At 42.6% G+C, this 27,638-nt stretch overlaps 1 protein-coding gene across 2 annotated transcripts in view; it reads left to right on the top strand.

Annotated features, from left to right (window-relative positions):
- Positions 1-27,638, top strand: part of RETREG1 (reticulophagy regulator 1) — a 149,600-nt gene that overhangs the window by 29,392 nt on the left and 92,570 nt on the right. The window contains exons 2-3 of one of the 2 annotated variants that reach the window (XM_003899518.2): positions 14,712-14,818; positions 20,959-20,989. In XM_003899518.2, coding sequence (XP_003899567.1) covers positions 14,712-14,818; positions 20,959-20,989 — 138 coding nt within the window. Of the gene's footprint in view, positions 1-14,711; positions 14,819-20,958; positions 20,990-23,551; positions 24,413-27,638 lie in introns of those variants that run through there. The other variant, XM_017959451.3, reaches the window with a different exon arrangement.

The following is a 27,638-nucleotide window of genomic DNA, read 5'->3' as shown; positions in this document are numbered from 1 at the left end:
TTATAGAATCAGAGAATATTTGAATGGGAAAGGCCCTGAGACACCTTCGCAGTCCAGTGGTTCGTAAATCTGACTGTTAGCGTGTAGGTTCCTGTACCTCTCCTTGGAGCTCTGACCTACCAGGTCCAGAGTGGGGCCCAGGAATCTGCAATTTCTAAAAATGCTTGTGACGGGTCAAAGTAAAAAAAAAAAAAAAATGCCCCAAGTAATTCTGATGATGATGAGGCAGTTTTAGGAAGGGCTTATCTAGCGAGTGCCTTAATTTAAAGATGAAAATACCGAGGCAGAGGATGTGGAGGTGTTTCTCACTGGCCATGCTAGACGCTCCACCCAACTGTGATTAGGGTCCCACATTCATATTGTAAGTTCCCACTGGGCAGACACAAAGATGCCATTTGCATAAAAGATAAAAGACACAAAGATTTCCATTTGCATAAAAACCCAGCTTCGCATTACCATGGCTTCCTGGCCTTCATTAGTTTATTTCTTCTTTCTTCTCTGTGCCTTCTGCTACACTGTTTCTTCCTTTCTTCCCTCTTACCATCCTGCACAACGTTGAAGTGTATGACTTTGATCTGTTACTCATTTTTCTTCTTACAGCTCCTTTCTGTGACTGAATCTGGTAGTTAGTATTTAACTTATGGCTAGCTGATATAGTTTGGATATTTATTGCTGCCCAGATCTCAGATTGCAATGTGATCCCCAGTGTTGGAGGTGGGGCCTGGTGGGAGGTGTTTGGGTGATGGGGGTGGATCCCTCAGGGCTTGGTGCTGAGTTCTCAGGATAGTAAGTTCTCTCAAGACCTGGTAGTTTAAATGTGTGGCACGCCCTCCCCACACTCCCTCTTGCTACTGCTCCCACCATGTGAGATATCTGCTGCCCCTTCACCTTCCACCATGATCGTAAGTTTCCTGAGGCCTCATCAGAAGCTGAGCAGATGCTGGCCCCGTGCTTCCCGTACAGCCTGCAGAACCACAAGCCAGTTAAATCTCTTTTCTTTATAATTTACCCAGTCTCAGGTATTTCTTTATAGCAATGCAAGAATGGCCTAGTACCTAGCTCAGCTGGAGTGGGCTGCAGAACTTGACTCACCCGTCCTGCCTTGAAGTCCCCTTCCCTGCTGTGACCAGGTCAGGTAGAAGGTGGAAGTAATAGGAATGGGCAGGTACTCAGTTTATACACTAGGTGGAGCTAAGGAGCACATTGCACTGCCCTAGAGTGCCCCTGACTTGATTTACCCATGGCTTTTCTCATAATTCCAGTGCAAGGGTGCATAGTAGAGCATGCCCAATTTCTCTTGGCCTTGACCTCAGATGGCCTTGATTCCATCCTAGCCATGCCCTTGGTTTCTCCTACTCTTTGGGCACAAGAACACAAACAGAACACAGACTCCCTGCCGCTCCTCCCCACTGTCTCGTCTGTTTGTCCACCACGCCTTGCTGACCTGGGCACATTCCCTGAATTCGCTGGATTATCATGATGTGCTTCTCCTAGAGCAAGGTCGTTCCCCTCCTCCACTGCAGCAGACTCTGATTGTTACTACCCAGCATTTCTCTGCTGATTGATATCTTCCAGAATTTCTCATCTCTCTAGAGAAAGAAGTCTGTTACCTACTACCCTCTTTTCCTCTCCTCTGATGCTTGTAATTCATTTTCTTGGCCATCACAACTAAAGAAGTACTTCTCTAGGGGAAAAAAAAGGCTTCTGAGTTCCATTTAATCCCAGATTTGCAATTAAATTGTTATTGCTTTTTCTCCATTTTCTGATGACCGTCCTTTCCAAATTATTTAAAACTATGTATTCATGTTTAAGAAATATATCCCCCTCAGCCAACACACATACATGTTTTAAACAGCTCTGAAGATGGGATACATATTACAATTGAGAGGGTTTTTATTTATTTGGCAGCTTTTTTTCCTTAATAGTGCATAATTTAATTTCACACAGCATCTTCAGTTGCTAATTTTGCAGAGTCTGCATAAAAGGCCAGGAGAAATTAAAGCCAACTTTAGTTGAAAGTCTGAATTTTGTGATATTACGATAGATGGCTGCAGGTATGTCTAACTCTTGAGAAGATAATTATCTTCCAGCAACATGTGATGATCTGGACTTTGAATAATGTTTGGTAAATCATTATGCCTTATGAGACCCTATTTTCTTTCACAATTAGAGCCACTGTAACATTAAATAAAGCCAGGAGACGTTAAGAACTCAGTTTAGGCTAGGTCTACAGTTATATATATTTCATTTTTTAAATCATTTATTCAATCAATATTTAATGAACATTTAAATTGAATGGAGGGATTGCTACTTGACCTTTAAGATCCTTTCTGGCTTTCATATTCAATGATTCTGATTTTCTGTGTAAAATCTTAATTTTTAAAATTTTCATAGGTTTTTGGGGAACAGGCGGCATTTGATTACATGAACAAATTCTTTAGTGGTGATTTCTGAGATTTTGGGGCACCCATCACTGGAGCTGTGTATACTACCCAATATGTAATCTTCTGTCCCTCACCCCCCTCCACCCTTTCTCCTGAGTCTCCGAAGCCCATCGTGTCATTATTATGCCTTCGTGTCCTCATAGCTTAGCTCCCATTTATGAGTGAAAACATACAATGTTTGGTTTTCCATTCCTGAGTTACTTCACTTAGAATAATGGTCTCCAATTCCATCCAGGTTTTTGCGAATGCCATTATTTCCTTCCTTTTTATGGCTGCACTTATGTATATTTTGGCAAAAGAAAGTAAAACCCTATTTTCGGATCTCCATTTTAAGAGTTACAAAGCAAATCATGCGGATTAATTTCCATAAAAGAACTATGAAGAGTTCCAATGCTTTTATCCATAGATGTTCTTTCTTTGAAGATAAAAAAATATATGTTTTAGCTGTTGACAGCATTCATTTCATAGTACAAAATGGGCTGTGCTTTACCCAGAAATGAGGGTTAGGTTTTTACACATGGAAAGAACTAAGTCTTGTTTTTTTAATCCATTACCAAACAAGGTTTGTGTGTGTATGAACTATTTTTCTTTGCTTTGTAGGAAATTTATCCTATTAAGCCATTTAATTTGGCCTTGCAAAACTCATCATGGAGTAATGGAAAATTTTCCTTGTCAAATGGATACACAACTAGTCAAAAAATTATCTATCTATCTATCTATCTATCTATCTATCTATCTATCTATCTATTTTTTTCAGACAGAGTCTCCCTCTATCATCCAGGCTGGAGTGCACTGGTGCAATCTTGACTCACTGCAATTCCAGCTCCTGGGTTCAAGCGATTCTCCCACCTCTGTCTCCCTAGTATCTGGGGCTACAGGTGCATGCCACCACACCCAGATCCTTTTTTTGTGTGTGTGTTTTTGGTAGAGATGGGGTGTTACCATTGTTGCCCAGGCTGGTCTTGATTGAACTCCTGGGCTCAAGTGATCTGCCTGCCTCGGCCTCCCAAAGTGCTGGGATTACAGCTGTGAGCCACTGTGCTCGGCCCAAAAATATTTTTTGTAGTTAGCCACTGAGTGCAGGTCAACAGAAGGTCACTCGAGTACCTTCACTTTCTTTTTCATCGTGTAAATTGTCCACATAGCCCAGCACCTGTCCCTGCCTTCTGGTCGGCCTGGCCTCTTTGCTGTGACCTCCTGCATTACCGATCCTGAGCAGGTACAGGTGTCTGTCCAGAGCAGCTGCACCCAGAGCTCCACGTGGGTGTGGAATGCTCAAGAATCCATAAAGGCACAAGGAAGGGCCGAATGGCAGGGGTCCGAGTGATCCATGCAGAGAGAGGGAAGATACTGGCTTACCCAAGAGTAAATTATTTCGACAGCCCGTCATTTTCCCTGCTGGGCATCTTTGTGGAATGAGTGCTTCACTCTCAGGGGGCTTCTGACCGACCAGTGCAGACTAATTTTGATATTTGTCAAAGCCTGAAATTTGATAGGAAAAGGTTCCTCTTAAAATCATGGTGCGTTCCGATATGGAAATAAGCCGGGGATTACCCATGCCATTTTTTTTTTTTTTTTTTTAACTGTGAGCAGAGGGTTTCCCTTGACAGTTTTGAAGCTTTCTCTGCATCTTTACCTGCTGCTCTGACACTCTCCTTTGTCTCTGAGTATAAGGATGGGATCTTAATTCTTCCCTGACCCAGATATCTGAATAGAGACCAGTCCTATAAACTATCCCACCAGTACCAAGTGGGATAAGGCAGTTGGTTACTTGAAAACCAGATTAAAATTCAAAATAATGTTACTGAATCTGGGAATGGAATAGAAAAAAAAAAATAGAAGAAATAAAAAAAGAAAAAAAGCAAATAGACACATTTATCAAATATAGGCTGTGGTCATCACAAGCTAAACATGAATCACCTGTGTGATGTGGGTTCTTTTTTTTTTTTTTTAGAGCGGTCATCACATTACTATGCAGAAATAGGCCCTAACTTACTAAAAGAACGTGCATATAGTGATTTAGAGAACTGTACCTTTCCAATTTTAGCTAAACCACACAGTATGTCTTTCTGTGACAAATGGGGTATTTATTATACACACAGACTTTTATATATTTATGTATAGCATAGAATTGTCATATGTAATGTTTACCTATCATATGTGCATGTATATTATAATGGTCATATATAATGTTCGCTTTAGTCTCCCAAGTCTGAAATATGCTTTTCAAATAAAAGTTGTATCCTATTCAAAAAACAGCTAATGCATGCTGGACTTAATACCTAGGTGATGGGTTGATAGGTGCAGCAAACCACCATGGCACGCATTTACCTATGTAACAAACCTGCACATCCTGCATGTACCCTGGAACTTTAAATCAAATAAAATGTTTAAAAAGGTTGTATTCTATTCAGCTAAAAGAATGTGTAACTCTCACTAAATAAATGGTATTTTAATTTAAAAATGTATCGTAGGTTTTTAAAAAATTTTAATTGGTTATAAAAAGGCCATCAGGCTGTAGAGAGGTGTTTCTGATGGCTGGAGACTTAGGGATTGGTGGAAATATTGCTTCTGTTCTCTTGGGTTCTAGGATCCATTGATGTGGTCACAAGTTCCTGGGCTAATTCAGATAAAGACAAGGGCCAGCAGTGGTCTTGTATTTTTCTTTGTGTGTGTGTGTGTGTGTGTGTGTGTGTGTGTGTTTTTTTTCCTGAACTTAAAAAGTGTTTCAACGATAAAAAAGCCTTTATTGGTCACTGTGGTGCAGATCTTACCTAGAACCAGGATCCAGTGAGGGTGGGGCTGGCTAAATGGGAGAGTGACCTAGGCAGCCGCGCAGGGCCTGGGGAAGGCCCGTCACTTGGGGATGAATGCCAACAATTGTGATTCTTATCACTATGTTCTTTGAATTTGTGTTTTGTAAGTGAAATGTGAGGGGGCAGTGGAGCATGCATGGGGGATTGGAGCCTCAGCTCACATGCAGTCCTGCCTCCCACTGGCCTCCCTCCCCATCTCCCCATTCCCCAAGATGGTTTCTTGACCACCCACTTCTAGCCAGTTGGTGCCCTGGCCCTGCCCAGCCTCTCCCTTCCAATCCCACCCTGTGTGACTGCCCAGGGCGGCGGTCAATTGCATCAGCAGGGAAGTCTTGTATTCCATTGTGTCTGTCTGCCCCTTGAGAAGGCCTGAACATGAGGGGTTGTGTGCCCTGCAGCTGCCAGGCAGGTGGTGACTGTCATCACCTGGGTTGGCAGCGACGTGGTGCATTCAGCGACTAGGCAGGGGCCTCTCACCTGTCCTGGATCCAGGTCCTGAACATGGCCTGGAGTGGAAGTTGCAATATCTTGGGGAGCCCCCATTTGTTTGGGAAGCGGGTTATCGACTTCCTTAGCCCAGGTGAGGTGTCTGCATTTTCACTTAATTTTCACTTTGAAAATTAAGGCACCCCTCTAGTGAGGATGGCGTACATCCACAGACCTCCCTCTTCTAAGTCTGTACTCAATCACCCCGCCCTCATGGTCTTCTGGGCAGCCTGTACTTGGACCACACTCCCCCTCGTGATAATTATTCTGCAGCTTTCAAGAATCCTCTGACAGCCTGTGTGTGGCTATTTTCACTTCGGAATTCCTCCATGGTTACCACACGTTTCTGTGTATTCTGTGAATGGGCAGATCAGCAAGGTGACCCTGGGGCTTTGGCTCAGGCTGCATCCCATGATATTTTTGGCAGAGTCTGATGGTATTTAGTTCTTCTGCAGAGAACTATTACATACTTCAAAGTAATTTTCAGCAGCAGTCAGGCAAATCTGCACTTACAGATACTTAGCCCTTCAGAATGCTGGAGGCTTCAGCAAGGTGTTTGAGAAAAGCGAATTCTGTCTTTGTGGATAAGATGGAATGATATGGACAAGCACATAGTGGCAGACTGGATTGTCTGCTGAGGAGTAATCTAGGTCACTCTGCTAATGGAGAGTGACAGGACTCCAGTACTGATCAATATCTTTGATCGGTAGTGTGGATGAGGACTGATGATGTCCAGATAGAACACACATGGTGTCCTGAAGCTGGGCCAGAGAACAGATGTGATTGATGTCACCACGAAAGTCCATAGGTTTGAATGTGGGACGTGTCAAACAAGAACAAACTGCATAGGACATATTTAGATTCAAAAATGGTATCTGAAAATTAGAACCCTTGGGAGTTTTAACTGCCTGTGAATTCGACTTCAGCCAGCATGCTGATGGAACTGTTAAAATTTTTTAAAAGGCCATGCCAAAATGAGTTGAAAACTTATGTCCATACAAAATCCTGCACATGGATGTTTATAGCAGCTTTATTCATAATTGCCAAAAATTGGAAGCAACCAAGATGTCCTTCGAAATGTGAATGGATAAATTTTAGTATATTATATAATAGAATATTATTCAGTGATCAAAATAAATGTGTTATCATGCCACAAAAACACTCAGAGGAAGCTTCAATGCATTTTGCTAAATGAAAGAAACCAGTAGGAAAAAGCTACATACTGTGTGATTACAACTATAGAACATTCTGGAAAAGACAAAACTATGAAGACAGTCGAAAGGTCAGTGGTTGCCAAGAGCTTGGGAGAGAGAGGGATGAATAGATGGAGGACAGGGGACTTTTAGGGCAAGAAAACTATTCTGTATGATATTATAATTTTGGATATATGTCATTATGCATTTGTCAAAACCCGTAGAATGCTCTAAAAACTGCTCTAAAATATGTAAAAAAAAGAAAAGGCTGTAAATTGGTGCCAGTTCTTCCAGCTCTTTTCATGTGGGAGCAGGCAGATTAAGAGGCAGACACTTGTGTCCAGCAGCCATTTAGCAGAATGGCAAGAGCTGGCTTAAAGCCAGGCTGCCTGGATTCATATCCTTGTCCTGCGTCTCCTTTGTCTTGGGGCCTTGAGCAAGTTTCTCAACCTCTTTGCTCATCTGTAAAATAGGTTTAATGACGATCCCTTCCTGAAGGGATACAGGATTAAATGAGTGACTCCAGATAAGTCTCTTAGAACAGTCCTGTGCTCACTGAACATCAGCTGTGCTATTCATCCTGCATTTGGTTCTGCAGTTTGTAACCAGCGCCTCAGAGTGGAGGAGACAAAGGTTAAGGGTAACCTTTCTAATTCAGGCTCTAGTCTTGTGGCTCTTTTGCAGTTCCCTTTGGGTACACTGTTCCCCAGCCTGGAATGCATTGGTCTCTTTTCTACCCGGCCAAATCAGATGTCTTTTGAAGTCAAAGTTTAGATGCCACCTTCTCTAGAGCTTTCTCTGGCTTCTTTATGTAGTTACTGGCTCTGTTTTCTGCCCCCACAGCATCCCAAATAGCACTTTGGTTAAACACAGTTATTTACCTGTCTGCTTTCCTGGCTTTGCAAGGGCAGGCTGGGATTGGGTCACCAGTGTTTTCCCAGCAGCTAGCCCAGTGTATGACAGATGCTGGTGAATGGAATGAAAACAGAATTCCCTGCCTCCCCCAGTAATAATAGGATGCTGCCGGAAATTGAATGCTGCAAGAAATGTTGAGCTTCCTGGCATGAGATCTATTTAAGTGGAGGTAGTTGATTGCAGCTGAGGGGATTCATGGATCAGATGAAAGTAAATCAGATGACCTCTGAGCTCCTTCCAGCTCTGTGATTCTGTGACAGTCCTTCCCTGAGTGATGCCACAGCGTGCTGGTGTCAGGATCGCCCACGCCCGGCAGATGGGGATTGTTTTTTGATGTCCTTATAGGACAGTTTCCATGTAAAGATCGGTTAGAAACAATTTTGTTCTATTACTTTTTAAAGAATAAACTTTGATTTTATAAAATTACAAATTTAAAGCTTGCCTTTTCTTTGAACTTTCCGTTTTAGCTAACAAAACATTATTTTGTTTATAAATCTAGCACATTGTAAACATGTTCAAGAGAGTCTGTTTCATTAAATAACAAATGATTGTTTTATTAAGTGATTAGTTTTATTAAATAGTTGAGTTAGTTGAGTTATATTCCTTTGAACATTTTAAAGTACATTCGTAAATGTTGTATTTTCTATATCCCTTTAAAGTACTTTATTGTCAGAATAACTAAGGTTGTGCCAAAGACCTGAGAGGCGACCTGAGTAAGACGGGGTAGCTGGAGCATCAATAAGGATAACCCTGCAGTGATTGAAACAAGTCAAATATGTTCAAACTCTTGAGTTCATAATAACAGGAAAAAAAGGAATAAGAAAACGTATTTGTCTGTTTTCACGCTGCTGATAAAGACATACTCGAGACTGGGTAATTTATCAAGAAAAAGAGGTTTAATGGACTCACTGTTCCACATGGCTGGGGAGACCTCACAATCATGGTGGAAGGTGAAAGACACATCTTGCATCGTGGCAGGCCAGAGAGAATGAGAGCCAAGCAAAAGGGGTTTCCCTGATAAAACCGTCAGATCTCATGAGACTTTTTCACTCCTACAAGAACAGTATGGGGGAAACTGCCCCTATGATTCAATTATCTCCCATTGGGTCCCTCCCACAACACATGGGAATTATGAGAGCTACAATTCAAGATGAGATCCGGGTGGGGACACAGCCAAACCATATCAGTCACTGTTAGAGGACACTAGGGAACTGCTTCACTATCTTGAAAAAACTGGTAAAATAAAGGGAAGAACTCAAGAACTGATGCTGCCTTTCCGACGAGCTCTACCTCTCAGGGTAATTGGACCTTGATGAGGGGAAGTTTCTCTTTCTAGCTGTGATCCAGCTAGTACCCGAAGCAGGAGTGAAGGGCCGTCACCCCCATGTAGCCTCTGAGGAATCGGTCACTAGGCAGGGATTGTCTGTGGCTGCCGGTGGTGCAAGTGTAGCCACCAACACACCCAGTCTGCTTGCCTCTTGATGGAAACAGGCACTACCACCTATCTTTGGGTTTTACAGGAAAAAAAAAAAAAAAAGAACCTAAGTCTTATCAAGCCTCTAGATCCACCTGCCAACTTACAGGCTACACAAAGGATCAAGGAAAATGTTAAACCAAACCACAAGGATACAACAGACGATTCCCAGAATCTGGAAAACCTTATTGGACAAATGAGCCTGTTTCTTCCACAAAAAAATTTCAAGAATTAAGAAAGAAAAAAAGACAGCAGGGGACCTATAAAGGTCCAGGACACTTAAAATCCATATCTGCCAATTTCAGCAGATGACTTTTTCAGATCCTGTTTCAGTCTGTGTGTATGTGTGTGTGTGTCTGCGTGCATACACAAAAATGAGTGGGGCAGTATGAACCTTGACAGGATATCATATTAAGATAGGATATGACATTAAGAATTAAAGTAATTTTTTAGATGTGATAGTGGTATTGTTTGGTTAAAAATATCTTGTTTTTGGCTGGGCGCGGTGGTCCTGCCTGTAATCCCAGCACTTTGGGAGGTGGAGGTGGGCGGATTACGAGGTCAGGAGATCGAGACCATCCTGGCCAACATGGTGAAACCCCATCTCTACTAAAAATACAAAAACTAGCTGGGCATGGTTGTGTGCGTCTGTAGTCCCAGCTACTCAAGCGGCTGAGGCAGGAGAATCGCTTGAACCTAGGAGGCGGAGGTTGCAGTGAGCCAAGATTGTGCCACTGCACTCCAGCCTGGTGACAGAGCAAGACTCCGTCTCAAAAAAAAAAAAAAGAAAAAAACTGTTTTTGAAGATAAATGGCAGTATTTGCAGATTAAATTACATGATGTTTGGGATTTGCTTCAAATAATTTCAGGGGAAGGACGAGCTTAGTGGGTGGAAATATGGAAGAAACAAGATTACCCATGAATGGAGAATTGTTGAAACTGGGTTTATTACACTCTGGCCTCTCTTTTTGTGTATCTTTGAAGTTTACCAAAACAAAAACTTTTTAAAAATTACTTTGTCTAACAACCCAAACCCTCCCAAATATTAAGTACTACTTGAAAAATGAATAAACAAGAAAAAACTCATAAGTGTTTGTAAGATTTTAATTTCCAATCAGCAAGTCTAAAGTACTCAGCTACATATTTTGAAGTGGAGCCCTGAGACAAATCATCTTAAACATTATAAATAATTAAAGTACCAAAAGTGCTCAGATTTTTCTACATACAGATTATTCTCTTAGGGTTTCATTTCTCAAACATGTTTATATGACACTAACCCACCAAAGAATCAAATACTTAGTCCCATACAGTTTGGCATTACCTTCCTAAGCAATTGCTGGGCTTGTCTTCTCAGCTAACTGAGGATTCTCAATGACCAACAAGACCTTGGCCAAGATGCCAACTGGGCCCTTGCCCAGGACACAGAATGGACAGACATGGCGAGTGCTCTTTGGAGTTGCTAAGGCAATGCCTTCCAAATGAAGTCTAGCAGACTGGCCTGTGGGTTGCAGTCCTGGCATTACCTAATTTTCTTTTTTCTTTATTCTTGGAAGTTTGTGGCTTCCACTAAAAGAATAACTAACGGCCTTCACTGCTTCAGGTGGTTTTGCATTTCATTGGTTTTGATGCTTAAATGGCTTCCTGGCCAGCTCTAAAGACTTTTAAACTTGAGGGAGCTTTGTGTCTCTGCTAGGGCTTTGCCTGACCCTGCAAAGAAAGCCATTCTAAGGAAGCGTGCTGGTCGAACATTTGCAGGTTCTGTCTCATGCCATGTGAGCCGAGCTGCGTGCGCATTACAGCTCATTAGTGGCCCTGAGTCAGGCGAGTGATTCACAGTCGGCATTTAAACACGTAACAGAATTGAATGGAAAACGTTGAACTGCATTATGAGCTGGAAGGAAAATATTGTTTTTCAAAACCTGTTTTTCATTTATATGTACGTAAATATAAATGAGTTTCTTATTGTGGGTCACTATGAAATCTGTCACTTCACCGTGAGGTGGGGAAAACTGGGAGTGTCCAGCTCATGAACAAGAGCAAGAATGGATCCTGAACTGACAGTAAGGAGGCTGGCCCCAAACCAAGCAAACACCAGGATGCAACCTTGCTTAAAACAAACAAGAGCTGCAAAAAATAGAGCAAGTGGTGGCTTCTTAGGGGAGGGACAGATTTAGTGGAGGAACAAATGATTGTCGCTGAAGACATGGACTGCGGCATTTTATTCTGTAACTTACGTCTTTTATGTCTGTTCCATCTTTCTATGCTCCTAATTCACCATTCCCTTTTGGTAGCACAGTGCTTGGTGCAATGTAGGCAATCAATAAATATTTATTAGATGCAAATACTAGTGATCATACCACCTGTTTCAGGGGGCCTGGGAGGAGGAGCCTGGGGTCTGGGAGTCTACATTTTAACAAGTTTTCCAGGCAGCCAACCTGGCAGTGGTCGCAGACAGTTATTTAAGAAACACTGACCTAGTCCACCTGCTCATTTTGCCGGCCCAGGCCATACACACAGCATTTGAACCAGTGAGAGCTTGGGTTGACCACCTTCTGGTGGAGGGCGTTACTCACCATGTCACCCAGCATCTCATGTTGATCTGCTTTTCGCCAAACATACTGCACGACCTTCTAGTAGATGGTCTGGACTCCATGCTTCCTCCCTACCCCATCACATCCTTCCTGTTGCCTTCAGACATTTCCCTAAATCACCCATCATTTCACCTCCCTGCTGTATACCTTTGGCTTTCTCTCTATTACTTGTAGCGTAAGACTTACTGCTGCATTCTGCCTGCCACAGTCTTCCCTGAGCCTATCTCCCCAATCTTGTCTCTGTGCCAGTCTCCCAACCCTCTCCTTTTGCTTTCTCTTCCTGCTGAGGCCACCCCAGATTGCTCGACGTGCCACAGGTACTTCACCCTTCCCTGAGTCTGGTCTTCTGTTCATGTTGTATTCTCTAATTGGAGGAGCCTCTATTTTCATCGGAATTGAATCCATCTCCCCAGACCAAGTTTGAGTGCTGCTTCTATACAACCTTCCTGGCCGGGCGCTGTGGCTTGTGCCTGTAATCCCAGCACTTTGGGAGGCCGAGGCTGGTGGATCACCTGAAGTCAGGAGTTTGAGACCAGCCTGGCCAACATGGTGAAACCCCGTCTCTACTAAAAATACAAAAGAATTAGCCGGTCGTGGTGGCGGACACCTGTATTTCCAGCTACTCGGGCGGCTGAGGCAGGAGAACCGCTTGAACCTGAGAGGAGAAGGTTGCAGTGAGCTGAGATTATGCCACTGCACTCCAGGCTGGGCAGCAAGAGTGAAACTCCGTCTCAAAAAAAAAAACAAACCACCCCAAAAAACCAAAAAAACCCCCAAAGACCCTTCCCTGCTTTGGAGCGAATCCATTCTCCCTCTCCCTGTGCCCCTCCTTGTTCTCTGCACGTTTCTGTGACAGCACCTAAGCCTTGCCTGCCTTGGACTTTGTCAGCTTGGCCTGTGTTTGTCTGATGAGAAAGCAAGTTTGCAGAAGGCGGTATTCGTGTGTTCTTCTCTTTATAGCCTTGCAAACAGTCTTAAACATTTATTAAATTAATTTTTCTATGAGTTCTGATTCTATCAAAGTTAATATTCATTGTCAGCTTGGCCAATTAACTTGTGTAAACAGACCTCTAATCTCATGTGAAGGCTCAACACTCCTCATGACTTCTTTGCCATTCACTTCTTTATAAACACACTAAAAAAAAAGCATTGCAGGGTTTGTGTACTGCTCATGGTCAATAATTTTTAGTTTGTTTCCCTCTAGAGAGGAGGTAGACAGGTAGCAAAAGGGGAGCATGATCTTAAAGAGTTAGCAAACTGGATCTTTAATAACTGCTATATCTATACACACACATATACATATATACACACACACATATATATGTATACATATATACATATACATATATACACATATATATACACACACACACATATATATATATATGTATTTTTTTTGAGATGGAGTCTTGCTCTTTCACTAGGCTGGAGTGCAGTGGTGCGATCTTGGCTCACTGCAACCCCTGCCTCCCTGGTTCAAGCGATTTTCCTGCCTCAGCCTCCGAGTACCTGGGACTACAGGCACATGCCACCACACCTGGCTAATGTTTGTATTTTTAGTAGAGATGGGGTTTCACCATGTTGGCCAGGATGGTCTCGATCTCTTGACCTTGTGATCCGCCTGCCTCGGCCTCCCAAAAGGCTGGGGTTACAGACGTGAGCCACCATGCCCGGTCCATAACTGCTGTTTTTAAGAGATGAGGGTGGGAGTAGTTAGAGAAGTGAATAGGGCATAAATGAAAACATAAGACAGGACGATGAGTAAAGGGCCTCTGTAGTGCAGCCCCTCGGTGTCTGTTTGAGAGCCCTGCAGCTTGGCTCTGCAGCCCATCCTAACTCTGTTTCAGGTCAATTCCATTCTCCATCGGCTATTGGAGAAGCCCAGCACTGGGAGCAATATTTTGGTCCATACCTGAGATAGCAAATCCTCTGCCCAAAATTAGAGGGTAGAGCAGAAAACTTAGCACAAAAGAGCGCAGGCTCAGGCATTTTCATTTTGCTGACTTTGATGCCTATTAAATAACGTGTTTTTTTTTTGTTGTTTTTTTTTTTTTGAGACAGAGTCTCGCACTGTCGCCCAGGCTGGAGTGCAGTGGCCGGATCTCGGCTCACAGCAAGCTGCACCTCCCAGGTTCACGCCATGCTCCTGCCTCAGCCTCCCGAGTAGCTGTGACTACAGGTGCCCGCCACCGCTCCTGGCTAATTTTTTGCATTCTTAGTAGAGACAGGGTTTCACCGTGGTCTCGATCTCCTGACCTCATGATCCACCTGCCTCGGACTCCGAAAGTGCTGGGATTACAGGCATGAGCCACTGCGCCTGACCCAATGCCTATTAAATAGCTTTCGTGCAGTCAGACTGCATTGGGGTGATTTCAAAAAGTGAAATCATGCCGGATGCAGTGGCTCACGCCTGTAATCCCAGCACTGTGGGAGGCCAAGGTGGGTGGATCGCTTGAGACAAGGAGTTTGTGATGAGCCTGACCAACATGGCGAAACCCTGTCTCTACTAAAAGTACAAAAACTAGCCTGGCGTGGTGGCACACACCTGTAATCCCAGCTACTTGAGAAGCTGAGTCAGGAGAATCACTTGAACCAGGGAGGCTGAGGTTGCAGTGAGCTGAGATCGCGCCACTGCACTCTAGGCTGGGCAGCAGAGTGAGACTGTCTCAAAAAAAAAAAAAAAAAAAATCATTGTTGAATGCATTTTTTGTTTGTGTGGCAGGAAGTAAACTCAATTTAAAAAGGTTAAAAATCCTCCAATTGAAATACTGATTTGTGTTTCACTGTTGCAGGTTCCTTGCATTGACTCCATGGAGGGTGTATCACCTGATTTCTGTCATGATACTGGGGCGTGTTATTATGCAAATAATAAAGGATATGGTTTTGTCTAGAACAAGAGGTAAGAAAACTCAGTTTTTATTTATATGGTATTCAATTTCCTAGAGCCTGCATTTCTGATCTTTGTGTAGGCATATTAACCAATTAGTCCTTTGAACAGGAGCAAATATAGGCATTGACTTAGCTGTTTTCAATATGATAATGTATTGAGATGGTGTTGTCTTTACAGCTACTGCTTCTGGGCAAAAGGTTTGTGTGTGCTGGTTTTTCTCTTGGCCTTAAGAGCTATTTTAAATACCACTTTGGTATTTAAGTAGGCTGCAGTGAGGATAACAGTTAAATATTTATTACATCTCACATGATGAAACTGGGCCACTGGAAAATGGACTAGTTTATGTAAAAATTTTCTCTCCCTCAGTGAAGAAAAACAACTAATTCAAGGTTTAAAAGCAAGTGATGGTTAAAAACATGTAAAAGAATGAGTTGATAATGAAAAATAAATTAATTTTAAGTTTAAAAGCAAGAGCTTGGTTTAAAAAAAAATATGCCTGAGGTGCTTTTTGAGTAATTTAACTGCATTACAAATCTGACTCAAACCTTTTACATACTTGGAGGAGCCTCTTATACTCATGTTTGAGCTAGTTTTTGTAAACTTGGAAAAAGCCCTCCTGGGAATAATTAAGCCCCATAAACCTAAATGTAATAAGATAGATTTTATCAGAAATAGCCCTGAGGAGGTTACAAAGAGACATTTAATTTCACTAAATGCACCCCAAATGGAGGGACGCTTTTGGTGGAGGTCCGTGTGGATTGATGTGCATCAGAACTGCCTGGATTATAGTCCTGGCAGGGATATCGAGGCCTGCCCTATGGGAGGCACCCATCTCCTCCCTGATGGCAACTAAAAGCCAGGGATGTCAGCTGGTACGGATTTAGTGTCATGGTGTTCTGAGGATTTGCTTTAAATTCAGTTATGTTTTAAGTCTTTACAGTTTTTAAACTAAATCATAATATAAACCATCTTTACATTGTTTTACATTCGTATGTTTCCAGGTTTGAAGATATTTCCTTCCCAGGATTCTGGGAAGGCAAACAAATATGGTTTTGTGCCCTTAGTGCTTTCCGTGAATCTGTGGATTTCAGTTGTATTCTTCAACACGCTTTTCCTTCTCTCCCTTTTTTCCCTCTCTCTCCATCTTCACCTTCCTTTTTTCTGTTTCGGGGAATAGACACCTAACACCCCAATTTCAGCCCAAACAGGCACTTGTTGTGATACTTGTTCACCACACATGTATCAAGGCTGCCTTGAGGTGGGGCATCTCCACGCATTAGGGTTTCATGCCACAAACTGTGGATCAGTTTGTGATGATTCTTATTCGTCTGCCTTGACTAATATCTGATAGAGGAGAGCCTGTTTTTCTGAATAGACTGTAATATTTTCACCCTCTAGGAACTCCCTCAGGGAAATCTCAGAAGATAAAGCCACTCACAAATTTTATCTGCAACCATTTTAGCTTCGTGTAGGATAAGCTAAACGTGGACCCAGGAAGCAAACTGAGCATCTGAATATTTTCAGTGTGCTTCAAATTTGGACCTACTCTGGGCACAAATTATAAGGAATATAGACATGTGTGGAAGGCCAAAGATAAAGCTGAAAGACTTTACAATGGTCCTTCTCTCACTCCTGGCCCCTCACACACAGTTTGTTTCCACTGTCGACTCATGGGCTTGATATTTATGCAGATGTGGAAATTTCATGCTCACAAATTGCAGGAAACCTTTACATTGCAAGGATTCAGTCCTTTAGAAAAATTAAGGTGGTAGAGTAGAAAGAACACCAGCCTAAAGAGCCTCGTTTTTGAGCTAGTTCATTCCATTTCCTACCTGTGGAGAAGCCCATGATAGACTGCATTTGTTTCTGTGGCTGTTTTAATAAATTGCCACAAACTTGGTGTTTCAAAACAGCAGAAACGTCGTCTCTAAAAGTTCTAAAGGACAGTAGTCCAAAGTCAGCGTCACTGGGCCCAAATCAAAGCGTTGGCAGGGCTGACTCCCTCTGGAGTCTCTAAGGAAGGATCCGGTCCTTGCCTCTTGCAGCTCCTGGGGGTTGCAGGCATTCCATGGCTTGCAGCCGCATCACTGCAATCTCTGCTTTCATGCTCACCTGGCCTTCTCTTCTGTCTGTGTCAAACCTCTCCATCTTCCTCATGTAAGTACACTCGTGATTGCATTTGGGGCCTACCTAGATAATCCAGTATGATTTTCTCATCTCACATTTGTTAACCTAATCGCATCAGCAGAGACCCTTTTTCCACATGAAGTGACAATCACGGATTTCAGGGATTGCGACTTGATGTCTTTGTGAGCTACGAGTCAGCTTCCTGTACCATCTGAACCTCTCTGTCTTGTAAAATGGCAGAAACCCTCCTCATACCACAGGGCTTTATGAGAGGTCAATAAGAGCGTGAAATAAAAGGGCATTCAGCACAGTAGCCATCTACTTCACCCAGCTGACATGTCATCAGGGCCACATGGGGTTTGTGCGTTCCTGGATCAGTCCATGTTGAGCCCCTTTCTGTGCTGAGGCCCGTCCTGGGTGCTGGGCTCTGTCCCAGCAGAGCCTTCCCGCAATCCTGTAGATCAGGCCTTTGCCCAAGGACAGGCTTTCAGTCTTCACCGGATGACATTGCTCTGAGTGTAGCATTTCTACTGCATGAAAATTAAAAAAAAAAAAAAAAAGAAAAAGAAATGGGAATGATTACTCTGTCTTCCTAGAGCTCTGTTGTCTGTGCTGAAGAAATCCTGGTGCCAGCTACATCCTCCTTCAGTAGAGTCTCTTAGGACAAAGGCCCATTGGGGAGCCCTGTGAATAGTTGGCAGCAACCCCAGCCCACAGGCCTTCTAGCGCAGAGCGCTGCTGTGATGAATCAGCCTCTGCAGGGCACAGTTTGGCTTCACGTTAGATCCAGATGCAGTTACGGTAACTCCATGGCTTCAATCAGAACTGCCAGCTGCGCTTGTTAGGTGCCCCGGCTTACAGCAACGACAATGGCAATGAAAGGACGACCAAGTCAGCAGTCCCCTCTCCTTCCCTCTCTTCCAACCTCTCTGCTTCCCACATTTTCTCGCTAAAAATATGAAACTTTTATTGTTGAGAGTTTGAGTTTAATTGTACCCTTCCCCCAGTTATTATTTTCGTTTTATTCTCTCAGAAAATTTTTAGGTGTGCAGTATTGTTACCTGTGCGTGTTGTTGTACAGCAGATCCCTAGAGCATTTTCATCTTTGATGACTGCAACTCTGTTCCCATTGAACAGCCAAGTCCCCCTTTCCCCTGTTCCCCCTTCATCCAGCACCTGGCAGCTACCATTCTACTTTCTGTTTCTATGACTTTGACAACTCCCAGTTACAATCTTTGATACCATCTTATGTGCTTAGTATGAAACAGATGGATGAGGCCAGGTGCGGTGGCTCATGCCTGTAATGTCAGCACTTTGGGAGGCCGAGGCGGCGGATCACTTGAGGTCAGGAGTTTGAGACCAACCTGGCCAATGTGGTGAAACCCTGTCTCTACTAAAAATACAAAAAATTAGCTGGGCGTGGTGGTGGGCACCTGTAATCCCAGCTACTCGGGAGGCTGAGGCAGGAGAATCACTTGAACCCGGGAGGCAGAGGTTGCAGAGCTGAGATCACACCACTGCACTCCAGCCTCAGTGACAGAGTGAGACTCTGTCTCAAAAAAAAAAAAAAAAAAAAAAGGCAGTGATAGCATCTTGTGAATGAATCTTTGTGAAACCTGTGGGAGCCCATGTCTATTTTGTATTGCCTGTGAACATCCTCTCGCTGGGATGAATTTCTCTCTCTCTCATTGTTATGTATGTTGAGTGTGTGCTTCCCTGCATTAATGCCTTTGTCTGAACTCTGGGGAACTCTTCTGTGGCCTGAAAAACTCCTCCTGCATCCTGAAACTTTTCTATGACTAGCTGTCTTCTCTCTCATTGAGATAGAACCAGTCATTTCTGCCCCCAGCTTTCTTTTCTGTTTATTTATGTATTTTTATTATTTTTTTTAGAATTGGGGTCTCACTCTGTTGCCCAGGCTGGAGTGCAGTGGTGTGATTATAGCTCACTGCAGCCTTGAGCTCCTGGGTCAAATGATCCTCCCACCTCAGACTCCTGAGTAGCTGGGACTACAGGTGCATGCCACCACACTTGGCTAATTTTCTTCTTTAATTTTTTGTAGAGATGGGGTCTTGCTATGTTACCCAGGCTGGTTTTTAAACTTCTGGCCTCAAGTGATCCTTCAGCTTTGGCCTCTCAAAGCACTGGGATTACAGGTGTGAGCCAGTGTGCCTGGCCCCCAGCTCTCTTGAAGATCTTCTCTAGCTACTGCCCTATGCTATGGCAGGAGGGTTCAGTGGTTGGCCCTGTGGCTCCCCACAGCTACCTGCGGAGCATCTGCAACTGCTGCTGCTTTATACTTTCCTTCCTGTGAAATCTACACTGTCCACTGATGCCTGGCCTCAGCACCCTGGTTGCCATCAACTGTGGTCTCAGTAGGAATTGTAGCCCATGAACTGTAGTCCTTCGTGCACTCCCCATTCTCAGTCATTCCAACTTGTACTCTGATAGCTTGTCAGACGGCCTGGATTTGGTTGCCTATCAGGTAGCCTCATCTTTGACCTTGGCCTTTGGAAGTGCAGTATCTCCAAGACCTACAGAGTCTGCGAGTTAGTTCTCAGTGCACCCTCACTCCACTCTTCCCTGGCCTTTTGTGCTGGTTGAACCAGCTCTTTGACTCTTGGATGGACTCTTTCCCTGCTAAGTCTCTTGCCACTTGTACTGTTCTTCAGCCCTGCCTTTAGACTGTCTTCCTCCCTCTACTCAGCTCCCACCTGGTTCATGCTCAATGATTACAGAGATGGTGTCCTTACCATTCTAAAGGTCTTTATTTCCTTATCATTTCTTTACTTTTTAATAATAAAACAAACAAGCAAATGCCCATCCCATACCATCATCTATACTTTCTCCACTCTTGGCTCCAGGATTGTTAGAGATTTGTCAAATGACAAGCTGAGTTGATGTTTTCCAACTTTCCAACTTTAGTTGAAACCTTACTATTGCTCACAGTCCCCTCCATTCTTTTGAGTTCTCCATTTGTTTTTATATGCCACCTTCCTCTAACACGTTTGAAGAAGCTTATTTGGAACATAAGTACAAAACTGTTCAAAAGAGGTCTAGAAGAGGAGCAAGAGTCTAACATGGTAACCATTGATTATCAACAGATTTATCCTCATGCTTACTGGCAGCCAAGGCAATCAATTGCACAATTCTAATTATCTGAAAAAAAAGAAGCAAGCCATTTCGAGAAACTTACTTTGGAAGTAAAGATTAGGAAGGATTTATCCCATAGATCTTGATAGGGGATATTGAAAAACATAAGGGACAACACATTTGGCTTTTTGTTAGATGGAAAATGCAGAAGCTTCCTCATGGTCATTTCTTACATTGAGCTGCATTAAAGCTGGTAGCTGGGAGTATAATATCAAGATGTAGTCAAATAAAGACGTTCACTGGAAAATTAAGAAACCAAGTTAGATCTAGGTGTGCATATGTATATGTGTGTGTGTGTGTGTATTATGTTGATTTCATTTGCACCTAGATAAAAGTCAAAACATCTAAAGAATGAATAGATAAAAATCTCCTTTTTTTCAAATAACAGTTGTCTTATCTCCCTTCGTCAGCACCGTGTCAAGACTTGCCTTAAATACCACTTCTATTATTGGCACTTTTTGAGCAGCTGCATTTTCTCTCTTCCATGAACTCACATGGTGTGTGCCTTCCTCTTGTGTAGTTAGTTCCTATACCACCTATCTTGGTTCATATTTACTTGGATGCATATTTTGTCTGCCCCAGGGGACAATGAAGTCCCCAAGGCAGGGTCCATGTATTATAGAGTGTCCTATCTCCCATGGTACCCACCCAAGTGTTTTACATGTAGTAGGATCTCAGTAAATATATGTGGACGAATTGCCTCAATTAGTCATGGTGCCAGCAGTATACACTGTATGACATGATGGTGTCCTGAGTGTTAAAGATCTGAGCATTCCACTTTAAATAGCTTGGACTGGTTCTAAGTTGAGAAATATTTCAGGGGAAAAATGCCTCTGTTAAGTTTCACATTTTGCTTCTCCCTGTTGCAGGTGCACAGTTGTGGAGAAGCCTCAGTGAAAGGTAGGGAACTTTCTTTCCATGTTGTGCTTAATGGAGGGAGGGTGAGGGAGGGGACTGAGCCACCAAGATGTAGCTCTGAAATAGAATTTTAGTGACAGGAATCTAAATCTAAGAGTAATTTACCAGAGTGGGAAAATGAAGAAAAATACCATCTAACAGAGGCCAAGGATAAAGTTGGGACTCATTCTAGGAAGCGGTGTGTATCTTGCTATGGTACTGGGCAACATGAATTTGTGAGAATCATAATGTGTGAGGATTTGGAAGGGAGGGGCGGGAGGCATTTTCTTTTGGGATTTCCTTTCAGACTCGTTTTTGGGATGTGAGCAAAACTGCTGCATTGGGAGAACAGGGCTGCATGCACTCAGCTGGAGAAGGCTGCTGGAATGTTCCCGAGGGTTAGCCATGCTGTCAGTTCAGAGGGCTGTGGGGTGGGGGAGACACAGAGATGGAGTGAGAGGCTGTGTTGTGTTAGGGTGCAGGAGATACTGACCGCGACTGGGCTTCTTGCCCAGCCAGAGGCAAAGCTCAGCTCTCTTTTTATGGAAGGTCCACCATTCATCCATCCTATGGTAAAGGGGCTGTTTCCAAATGGACAAGGAAAGGGCTGGGGTAGAGTGAGGGGACCACAGTGCACTCCACCAGCTGGGTGTATGAGAAGCGGAAAAATGAGGGGAGTATGGGAATTAATATTGCAGTAAAATGAATTTTTGTAGGAATTGATTATTTAAATTTCGGCCTTAAAATATATTTGTATTACTTAACGGGGATGGCTGAGGAGCCTGACTTGTATCTAAGTGGACATCATGAAATGAATTGTGCAAAAGGAGGACAAAATAATGCCATGAAAAATCTTATTAAAAATCACCCTGTATTTTATATAATGCGCCTTTAGAAGCTGTGCTTATGGAAATAAGGCTGATTTCAGCTGGAAAGGTTAATTTCATGATCAGTTCACAACTGCTTGCTTGTTCCGTCATTTCAAATCCCAAATTTTCATGGGCAGAATGCAGACTTGCCAAGAGACTCAGGAGAGAGGGGTGACACTGGATATAAGAAGAGAACCATGATCCCTGGTGCTTCTTGTAGAGGTGGGGGGTGGCTTGGGAGGGATGGGCTGGCCCCAGGGAGGAGCTGGCAAAGTCTCTGATAGGCATTTGTCTTGCCCGTGCTCTCATCTGTGTGCTGTGCACAGGCAGGTTAAGGTTCTCTTTCTATTTTAAAGAAACTTGCTTGTGAGAGTGTCAAGATAAAGAGAACTCTAAATTACTCTTTTGAGATAGGGAAACAGTCATGTGTTTGGAGTGGATTAAAATGTGTTTTGGGTTTTGCTGTCTATCTGCTTCCATGCTCCACATGCTTTTTCTACATTGTCATCTTTTAGGGAAATCATTTAAATCAAAAACTGTAAGAGAACGTCTCAGCTGGAAATAGGATCTGAGTTATGCAGTGTAATGTTGGAAATCAGTAAAAGACATCTATGAAGACAAGGAATTTCATACATAGTTTGTCCAGTATGAGGTTTTAGAATTATTTTAAATTGCAATTATGCACTGGCAATAATTTTCTTTACTGATAGAGTTTTATCAGTAGTAAAGAGGAGGATAAAGAAGAGAATGAAAAGCAAACCGAGAATTTAAAATCTGATTCCTAAGCAGAAAATGCATTTCTGACCCAGCAGATATGTAAATACAGTTGTATAAATAGAGCAGACAAGAAATCCTGCTTAAGTTTTAGATTTCTTTTAAAAATGAATAACAAAAAAGTTTGTATTCATATAATAAAATAGTTTGTATAATTGGAAACAGAAATTGAAGGTATGTTGTCAATGGATATGACATAATTTCTACAGTCATGATAAAATATGTACAGTGACTCATTTAAGAAAGTTTCCTGTTTTCTTTTCCAGCATTTTAGTTAACCCAACAAGTAAGGTTTGAGATACATGAAAAAAGGATTTATATTTTTAGGCCTTATTGATAGAAATAAAGATTAATTTTCAAAATCTTTTCAATAAGAAAACATTTCTATCTAGTAATATAAATACATTTTACCCACACAGATCATCTTCTAAGACAAAATCTTCCTAAACTAATTGGTTAATTTAGGAATTAATAATTTGATAGGGGATAGGAACTGGGATAGGGTTAGCATGGCTCTCATTTTTGTTTGCTCACTCCATGTATGTTAAAGACATTTACAGGCCAGGCACGGTGGCTTACGTCTGTAATCCCAGAAATTTGGGAGGCCAAGGTGGGCAGATGTTTTGAGTCCAGGAGTTTGAGACCAGCCTGGGCAACGTAGGGAGACCCTAACTCTACAAAAAAAAAAAAACAAAAATTAGCTGGAGATGGTGGTGCATGCCTGTAATTTGAGCTCGTTGGGAGGCTGAGGTGGGAGAATCACTTGAACCCAGGAGGCAGAGGTTGCAGTGAGCGGAGATCATACTGCTGCACTCCAATTGGGCAACAGAGCGAGACCTTGTCTTAAAAAATAACATAAAATAAATTAAAGACATTTACTTTGTTCCTACAGAAGTGTGTAGGCTCTGAGGAGTGATTCCTGCTAACTAAAGCTCTAAGACAAAGATTTGTAAGTATGAGTGAGAAGTAGGATCTACCTCTGGTAAGGAATTGAACTGTTCGATGGGTTTGAATCTTGCATTAGTTGGTTCTCTCACACAGGCGTTATTTTTAAAAACAGTTTTAGATTTACAGAAAATTGAGAAGACAGTACAGACCTTCCATACATGCCCCTACCCCTGGAAACAGTTCCAACCCCCGCCCCCCGCAAATTAATAGCATCCTACTGGTGTGTGTGGTACGTTTGTTACAATTAATGAAGCAATAGCTAATTTATTCTTATTAACTAAAGTCCATGCTTCATTCTGATTTCCTTAGTTCTTACCTAATGTCACTTTTGTGTTCCGGGATCCCATCTAGGATCCCACATTGCATTTATTTGTCATGTCCCTTTAAGCTCCTCTTAGCGGTTCCAGTTTTCAGGACTTCCCTTGTTTTGGTTGATATGGGCAGTTTTGAGGAGTACTAGTCATTGAAGTCCCCTCTTGAAATTTGTCTGATGTTTTTCTCATGATTAGATTGGGAGTATGTGTTTTTGGGAGAAAAATCTCAGAGGTAAAATGTCATTATCATCCTATCAAGGGTACAGGCCATCAACATGTGTTATGGCTGAAGTAGTGTTTGTCCGGTGTCTCTAAGTTGGTTCTCTTAAGCAGGGGAATCTATTGGGGAAACTGAATTAAGATCTGAAGGCTGTTGATGAGAATGGAGCCAGGGATTTGGATGTTTGCTGAAGATGGCGCCCTTAAGGCACACGGGCCCTAGGCATGTGCCCATCTCAGGGCTGGCAGTTTGGAGCCCGTGTCCTAGTCCTGCCTGCCACAGATATGCTGGGCTGCCTTGGGTAAGTGTCTTAAGCTTTCTTTCTTTCTTTTTTTTTTGAGACAGAGTTTTGCTGCTGTTACCCAGGCTGGAGTGCAGTGGGGCGATCTCAGTTCACTGCAACCTCCGCCTCCCAGGTTCAAGCCATTCTCCTGCCTCAGCCTTCCGAGTAGCTGGGATTATAGGCACCTGCCACCACGCCTGGCTAATTTTGTATTTTTAGTAGAGATGGGGTTTCTCCATGTTGGCCAGGCTGGTCTCGAACTCCCGACCTCAGGTGATCCACCCGCCTTGGCCTCCCAAAGTGCTGGGATTACAGGCGTGGGCCACTGTGCCCAGCAATGTCTTAAGCTTTTTATGCCTGGATTGCCTCATTTGTCAGGTGAGGAAATCGAGGCTTTCTCTCTAATTGTGGTTGGGGGAAGATTAGACAAGCTGAACTAGTGTAATTTCAATGGATTTGAAAAAGCAACTCTGTGTTCTTTGACTCAAGGTTCTTTCAGATTTACTGAGACTCAGTTTGACTGGTCAAGGTATTTTCTCCCCTTTTTTCCTGCACCCACAACCCTTCTGAATGCATCTAAAATTTGCATGTGAGAATTTCTGCTGTGCTTTCTCTTAATACAGAAGCTGTTTGAGTGTTTAATGATGATTTGGAAAAATATCAGCACAGCAGAACCGAAGGACATACTTTGCTAACTGTTAGGTTTGGTCAGAGAGCGAGTAGCTCCCTATTCTAGGGCTTTTGTTAGACTTAGACTATTTCTCTCCTGTGGGGAAGTGCTCATGTGCCCCAGAGAAGGCAGGCTAATGGAAATAGCATTTATAGGAAGGGTCTTATTCATTCTAGAATTGGCTAGGTGTATACCCAGGTACAACTGACTTTCATCCTGGTCCCAACCCTACAGCTCGTGGTCCTGCCAACTTCACTTCTCTTCTGGCCTCAGCTTTTCATCTGCTTAGTGGGAGGTGCAAGTGAGTTGTTGCTAGTATCCCACACAGCCTGAGAAGTGCGTGATGGTGCAATGTGAGGGATTTATGTGTCCCTTTCATATTGTTGTCTTTTTACGCCAAGTTACACCAAAGGGATACCTTCCTCTGTGTGCCCACTGCAGTTTCCAATGTGTAATGCTGTTTACCACATTGGAGATGTGAAATTAAATACTTATTCCTTGAATTTCTTTGATGATTTGATATGTTGTCTTCAGGATAGTGATTTTATTTTTAACACTGAAAAATTAAAAAGCACTTTATTTCAAGGACAAAATACAGTGACTGATAAGTAGATCTTTGTAGGCAGAGAGAGATGTTCTTTTGCTCATGTGAGCCACGTGGGATTAGGGTGTTTTTCACCTCCACATTCACAGGTGCTGAGTTCAAACCTCCCTCTCACATGGCAGGAGCTAGAAATCACCTCCAACTGCCCTTTGGCTGCACAGCTGAGATTCTCAGGTTAGTCAGCAAGGCTTAATTTTTCCTCTTTCTGCATTGGGCTAGATCTCAGGATAAACCAAGCCTCTTTTCCATGGCGTTTCAGGACCTAAGAAGCATTCCTAGCATTAATTTCACTGTTTAAGAAGTGGATTAAGTAATGAGCCATTCACCACTCATGGTGCCATTGTTAAGCTTTTACATTGAGAAGCAACTTCTCCTTTCCTTCCCTACAATCCTAATGGCTCATTATGTAGTTCACAAGCTATCATTTATTCTTTGGGAAAAATTGCTTTTGTCAACTACACTAAGCTTAAAGTATTTCCTTCAAAATTTAGCATGAAGATGGTGGTAGATATGTACACTTACGCAGGTGTGGTTTTTCTGGAGGTTTAAAGAGTATTCATAACGTTCACAAATGTTACACTGAACATAATGTTAAACCCAGAGTCTAATTTCTGGTGGCCTCATCAACAATCAACATTAGATAATTTTAATCATATGCCATTCACATGTCAATATTTGTACCTGGAAAATTCCTTTGTGAAAATGTGGTTCTCAGTGGGTATGTTCTGAGAAGGACCCATGCTTGACCTGTTTCTTTAATAAACACCAACCCTACAGTTTGTGAACAGGATTTACATAGAGCTGTCTGTCAGCGGAACCAAACTGACGTCTTTATGGTTCATTCCTAGCACCGAATTGAAACCTGATCCATAGTATTATAATAGCGTTTCCTTTCGGCATGAAACTGTAGCAATTGATTGAATAAAGTCCTCTTAACGAATTAGAAAGTATGCGTGTGACCTTTTCTGTATGCACAGCGTCCTTTAAAAACATAAAATTGTTTTCAGTTTGGCCAGGTTTTTCCAAGTATGTATAAATTAGAAAGAAATAACTTTATATACAACAAATCATTCAAAATTTCTTTAATAGTTGGTACATTATAACTCAGATTAAGAAGTTATTCTCATCATGAATCTTGTTTTATTGTTTAGTGCCAGTTTAAAGAAAGCAATTTTTTCCTTGGCATCTAAAGCTTGAAACTTGAAAATTATAGCTGAGAGCTATTGGATTTTCCGATGGATATTCCAGGAATCCAGATGCCCCTAGCAGTGCGCTCCCTACAGGAAGTGGATGGGGCTTTCCAAGCTTGCAGCTAGGCCATTGCATCTGATGGCCTTACCTTGAGCTGATTCTTGAGAGGCAGAGCACAGATTCAACAGGGTCAGTCTTTCCAGAGCCAGCAGGGATTAGCAAAGGGAGTCATGAGGGTTTTTTTTTTTGCCTCTAGCTTGATCAGATCGTGGGCGTCCTCAGCGTGTCTCTCTCTCAAACTCTCAGGAGAAGCAGTTATGTGGCCCCGATTCTTGCAATGAAATGCTCTTTTGTTTTGTGGGCTTCCAGAAAACGGCCAGTGAAAATGCTGTAGCTGGTTGTATGCTTTCAAGCAGGCGGAGGGGTTGGAGGTGGGAAGGGTGAAAGGATTCAAGAATCTTTGGTTGTAAAACCCAAGTCGTTGGTGTTCACCCAGCTTATAGGCCCAGAACAAATTGGAGCACTTAAATCAGAGATATCTAACACAGCAAATCCTTGAACACAACATTATGTCACTTTTAGAAGTAGAAAGTCATCTAGTGTTTGCTACATCGTCTCCTCTGAGGAATGGAACTTAGTGAGAAAAACGTATTTTTTATATTTATGACTCATATCTTTATTTATGTCAAACTTGCCTGGATTAGCCACAGATTGGCTGATCTGAATTCCCAGATAAAAAGCATTAAATGTTTACCTGATAGCCTAAGAGGTTTAATCCC

Source organism: Papio anubis, chromosome 5 (genome assembly GCF_008728515.1).
Source record: "Papio anubis isolate 15944 chromosome 5, Panubis1.0, whole genome shotgun sequence".
Classification (NCBI taxonomy): domain Eukaryota; kingdom Metazoa; phylum Chordata; class Mammalia; order Primates; family Cercopithecidae; genus Papio; species Papio anubis.
The sequence above is the reverse complement of the archived record's forward strand: the minus strand, read 5'-3'. Positions and strand labels throughout refer to the sequence as shown.